We start from the raw sequence: 6,092 nt of genomic DNA on the forward strand, positions 1-6,092 counted from the left end.
TTCTTTAGCAGTTTGGCAAAGGCTAGCTTAAGTTACTTATTGTAAAAGATGATCAACTTATTGATTATTGTTACGTGTACGTACGTGTGTGTGTGTGCGTGTGTGTGCGTGTAAAATACTCCATGTGAAGCCCTTAAGACAGAAAAGCAAGTCATTATGATCCTGCTAGATTTAAGGAAAGATTTTCTGTGAAGTATTTCAAAGTGAAGGTGAACAACTTCACTACGTTAATATTAAAAGACTTAGTCACATACTGACGCCATCTTGCAGTAAACAATGCAATGTTAGTCAGACGTATTAATGCAACACAAGCATGCACGCAGCGCGCGCGCGCGCGCACACACACACACACACACACACACACACACACACACACACACAAGATTCTTCCTCTCCACAGGAATTTTTAAAGCAAAGAATGAAAGGAAACATCCATTTAAGTAAAAAGGTTATTACCATTATATTTTTCCTTCATATAAAAAGTATCATTTTTATTAAGCAGAGGCACAACACACAGCTCTTGGGAAGGCGCGACGGTCACGATAAAGCTTTATACAACATACAGACGTCTCACTCTTCGTGCTAATCGCGTCCTTTCATGAAAGACGATAACCAGCTAAACTTATGAATGAAATTCTTAGGGAACGAGTGGGGATGGGAACATCACATAACACGACTAACAATTTTAAACTTCATAAATAAGCTCCCTGCCTCACTTCTGAACTCCAGCTATAACGGCCCACTTGGGCACTTGGATATATCAGCTAGTGTTGGACAAAGGAGGTAGATATGATAATAAATAAAAATCATTAGATTCACCAAGAACATCAACATTTCTTCCCGGACACTCTGATCGCTAGTCCACATCGCACCCCTTAAACACTACTATCACAAGTAAAGGAATTAAACTACCTTATTTTTCGTTTATAGATAAAAAATAAAAATAAAATTAAGATAAATAAAATACATTACCATTTGTTATAGCCATCTACATTTTGCAGACCATAAAAAAATACTGTGACTGGTACATATAAAACTGTTCGTCCACCTCTTTGTTGCCATTCATACAGTTAAGTCTTGTTGACCTATCTGCCTACCAACCAACCTACCATACAATGCACGTGGGGGGAGGGGAGGCAGCGGACACGGTACAATTCCATAAACCTACTCAAGATGTGACTGCTTGCGGCTGTCATCCTCGACCGAATGTTAGTCGTCCACAAATATTCTTGGAGAAATATTCTTAGAGATTCCTCTAAAGTGATGTTCGATGCGAAGGCGCCGCTGACGGAGAAGACACCTACAAAGACAAAACAAGCATACACAAATATTTATCCAGGCTCCTTGGGAGAATGACTAGTTAATCAGTCAACATTCAAAGAAAATAAAGATGTGAAATGTGTAAAATGGGTGCCACTGGTTGAAAGTAACCTTGAATAGAGTATAGGTATGGTTGCCTTAGTATGAGGTGCATGTTGGTAGTAGGTGAGGTATGTGCTCCGACTACCTGCAAGACAGTGTGTGTGTGTGTGTGTGTGTGTGTGTGTGTGTGTGTGTGTGTGTGTGTGTGTGTGTGTGTGTGTGTGTGTGTGTGTGTGTAAAATAAGAGGTGTGGAAGGTATACAAGGTCACCAGTAAATGCAGTTCAGATATATACAGAGAGAGAGAGAGAGAGAGAGAGAGAGAGAGAGAGAGAGAGAGAGAGAATCCTACTTGCGGCATTTAGAAAATAATAGTTCACCTAAAATCTAGTACTTTCATAAATACTTGTAATAATAATAATATTGATCCCAGTGTCCTGCTTCCTACCTGCCCTGAAAGCATCAGTAGCGGCCGCCAGCGGCCTCAGTCCTCCTCCAGCACTTTGAAGGCGAACTGTTTCTGTTGATGTCTGTATTTTGATAGCATGCTTCTGGTGGCCGCCAAGCCCTTGGCATCTGGGACGGACTCGGAATCAGGCGGGGGCTGCGTATTTTGTGCTCCAGCCTCCTGTTCCGCCAGCGGCAACATCTCAGAGGCAGGCATCGACTGTGCCTCCACCTCCGAATAGGTGGGCGGCTGAACTTCGTCTACTATATCTGCATAGGCTGGGGGCGGCGGCTCGGCAGACCCCTCATCTGATGGGCTCTCCGGCGTCGTGACTTCATTGACGACGTCGACGTAAGAGGGTGGAGGGTCCTGCTGGTCCTGAGGCGCGTCAGGAGAACCAACAGGGCGACTTCTGATGACAGTGACGGTTGTAACGCGCCGCACCACACTCTTGCCACGACACAAACAGAATCTAAGGCACATGCTTACTGTCAAAGCCACGATTCCAATGAAAATGGGGATGGCATTCTCTTTATATTTTCGGTGCACTGTGTAACCCGGAGGATCATTCAAGAAAAAGTCGTCGTCTGGGATGTAAGTCGGCGGGGTTACAAAATTTGCCTGCAGGATGTCATTATCTTTTGGCCAATTGATAAAAGCCTTGTTGTCGTCCACCTCAGGTCCCTTGAGAAAAGTCTCGCTGTTAATCACCAAGGGGTCATGGAAAACAGTCTTGCTGTTGTTTGCTTCAGATTCCTTGGGGTCATCCTTGTTTCCAGAGAATTTCGGCATGGAAAAGGTCCTCTGTTTATGAAAGGTGTTCCCGGCAGGTTCAGCTGGATCTGGCACGTCGTCCGAAAATGGACGACGAGAAATGGGTTTACTTGGATCACTTAGTTCCTTCTCAAAATAGTTGACAAAAGTATCGAGATTGGATAAGTTACCCTGCACACCACCCTCCTGTTCGAGCCTCTTGCATTCAGCCTTGCTCTGTCTCACCTTCCTCTCTGGTCCTGTGCATTTCCTTCCAAGCACAACCGTGGAATCCACTCTCAACGTAGTACTTTTAGATAAGCAATGAGGCGGAACCACACGTTTAAACTTCACAATTTTTGACCCAATTTTTGCAATATATTTTCCGCAACTTATAAAAGTCAATTCGTACCAATTCCATTTAAATGACAACAGGGATATGGTTGTTTCGTTGGAAGCTTTGAAATCTTGGCAAAATAACCACTTTGTTGAGTTGACACATCCCGCAGACTCCATTGTCACCAACACAGACAATGCGTTTGTGCCGAGATAAACCGTATCAAAGGGGTAGATCTCGATGCTCCTCCTCGATAATCTGCAAATGTGGTCATGCAAACTTAATGCTTGGCCAGCCGGGGCGGACATCAACATCACAGTGGCCGCCACCACCACCAACACAGTCACCCCCATGGGTCGCTGCGTGCCCATACCCTTCTTAGCGCCTCCTACACCACCCATGGCAGGCGCAGGCACTCCTACAGACACTGTAATCTCCCTCTTAATGTGGCTCTGAACACAGCCCTGCGTAAACTAGTCAGCCACTGAAGCCGCAACTGTGGCGGACTCGCGGCCCGCTCTCCCTTCTCCCCCACCTTGGCCACCCCGCACTTTCTGGGACATCTTCCGTGACCTCCATCGCTCTCCACGCTCGCCCATGATTCTTTTCGTATCATCTTTCTCCACACAGAAAACGGACGGCTGCAGCATTCTTGCAAGAAATCAGAAAGATATTTCTGTCTGCAACAAGTACCAAAATTTTGCCTTTGAAAACTTGTTAGCAGGGAAAAATAGAAGCTTGAAAAACACGCCTTGGCAACATGGAGACTGACGTCACTATAACAGCTGTGTCGTCACTCCTGGTGTGTGGATGTGGCTGTGTTCCAAGATGCCTTCTCTCCCTGCTGTGATGAGAAGCTGTTCAGTACGTGAGCAAAAGAAATCATGCAAATTGTTGTCTTGGGCAAGGTGTACGGGATACAAGGCAAACATGGCATGGGAATACAAGTACTTAAGATTATGTTGAAAATTAATATCAGTGGCATAATTTATATTATGATGTTCGAGGAAGTAGTACTAGTAGTAGTAGTAGTAGTAGTAGTAGTAGTTGTTGTTGTTGTTGTTGTTGTTGTTGTTGTTGCTTTGTAGTGTTGGTAAAAAAAAAAAAACTGCTATGGTTGTGACGACGTTGTTAGTGGTGGTGTGGGAAAAGGATTAACTGTATTTTGATCTTTCGTGAATATTCATTTAGCAGCCTTCCTAACTTAATGCAGTTACATGATTACACACTCACACACACACACACACACACACACACACACACACACACATCATTTAGAATATCTCTCTCTCTCTCTCTCTCTCTCTCTCTCTCTCTCTCTCTCTCTCTCTCTCTCTCTCTCTCTCTCTCTCTCTCTCTCATCTTAATATTTCTTCCTGTCCGTCTATCTCTTCATTTACCTCTACATTCAAATACCTACCTAAACAATGTGAGGTCCGCCATTCCTCCACTTCATTGTGCTACAGATGTGTTATATCATGGTTTATGAAACGGTCTAAGTTTAGTCTCTCTCTCTCTCTCTCTCTCTCTCTCTCTCTCTCTCTCTCTCTCTCTCTCTCTCTCTCTCTCTCTCTCTCATGCAGGTATTCGCTTAAGTATGCAATCGTTATATAATGAAGAAAACAATAACCCTGAACGTGCGCATGTATATGTATACTACATCTATGTATGTGTGTATGTAGGAATGTGTACATAAGAATCCGTGCAACTTCATAATCTTCATTCCACTTGTGTACACTACGAGTATGTTCGATCAACAACTGACTCTGCCGCTCAACCGATGCGTCTGCAGCTGCTCTAATGAACTACGTGGGCCCGAGAATTTATACATACAGTGAAGTCGTGAAGAGTGCGTATTTAGAGAGAGAGAGAGAGAGAGAGAGAGAGAGAGAGAGAATTATTCTGAATTGGCATCTGTTAGAAAACACATCAAAAGAACAGTGGCCTAACACACACACACACACACACACACACACACACACACACACACACATATTTTGAATAATAATATCGTTCGGTGAAAAAAAAAAGAAGACACTAATTAGTTCCTTTGTATCGATAATCATGCATGTTTGAAGGTTGAGTCCATTATGTTCAACTCAAGATGCAGCTGACAGGATGGGGATGAGATGAACCTACATAGATTGTCAGTAGGTTAAGGCAAGATGAGTCACGTAACAGTCGTCCAGTCGTCCATACGATAACACACGTTACACTCTCTCTCTCTCTCTCTCTCTCTCTCTCTCTCTCTCTCTCTCTCTCTCTCTCTCTCTCTCTCTCTCTCTCTCTCTCGGAGTACCGGCCTAGGGCTGTGAGAGCTTAAAAAAGAAGATCCAGTGAGGTGCCAATCCCTATAAGAAAGAGCCAAAAGTATTATCCAGAACTGGAGAAGAGTCTTGAAACTTCCCTCTAATTGCTGCTTTGGAAAAGTCGTCACGGCATGTAGTGGGTGTATTTATTTATTTTTTTTTTTTTCCTATTTCCCGCGGTAACGTAACCAAAGAGAAATGCAGACAGGTAAGGCGGGCGACAAGGAAGTGAGGGTGATGCCCCTTACCTAACGTGGTGTAATCTTGTAAGAAGATTGAAATTCGCTATCCATCCGTCGTCTTAACTCGTTGTATACTAATCCGTAATGCGTACAGTTACTATTTATTGTATATTCCTTTAGTCGATGATTCATAAATCCACTTTTTAACTCGCCATCTACATTTCCTTTAGTTTTATTTAGTCTTGTAATAATTAATCACTAATTTTCGTCATTTCGTTGAATTTTTCTCAAGAGAAGGTTTTCAAAAAATCTCTTCTGGCTGGATTAGCGGGAGGAACCGGTGAGGAGCAAGGAGGCTCCGGGAAGGTGAGTCATCCAGCAAGGACCTGAAGCAACGGAGGGAATCAGGGAGAGACACCACTCACTCTATTGCTCCCTCAGATTTCTCTTTCTCAGATATTTCTATTTCTTCCTTTGTACTAAGAGAGAGAGAGAGAAAGAGAGAAAGAGAGAGAGAGAGAGAGAGGGGGGGGAAGGGGTTATGGGAAAACAAATAAAGGAATTTCAAACAGAGCATGGTCATTATTACTGCTCGTGATGGCTACAATGTTGTTTCTGAGGAAAACAATTAGAGCTGGGCGGGATCAGTGGAAAGTGATCTCACTCTTCCACTTCCATAATTATTTTCTGTAGTTTCCCTCC

At 43.5% G+C, this 6,092-nt stretch overlaps 1 protein-coding gene across 1 annotated transcript; it reads right to left on the reverse strand.

The window, feature by feature from the left end:
* Positions 1-435: 435 nt before the first annotated feature.
* LOC135112719 (uncharacterized) lies at positions 436-3,428 on the reverse strand. The gene is made up of 2 exons (XM_064027473.1): positions 1,810-3,428; positions 436-1,300 (listed from the first exon to the last, which is right to left on the reverse strand). Exon 1 carries the CDS (start codon positions 3,298-3,300, stop codon positions 1,846-1,848), a length of 1,455 nt encoding a protein of 484 aa, XP_063883543.1. The 5' UTR covers positions 3,301-3,428; the 3' UTR covers positions 436-1,300; positions 1,810-1,845.
* Between the last annotated feature and the right edge of the window lie 2,664 nt (positions 3,429-6,092).

Source organism: Scylla paramamosain, chromosome 24 (genome assembly GCF_035594125.1).
Source record: "Scylla paramamosain isolate STU-SP2022 chromosome 24, ASM3559412v1, whole genome shotgun sequence".
In the NCBI taxonomy this organism is placed as follows: Eukaryota; Metazoa; Arthropoda; class Malacostraca; order Decapoda; family Portunidae; genus Scylla; species Scylla paramamosain.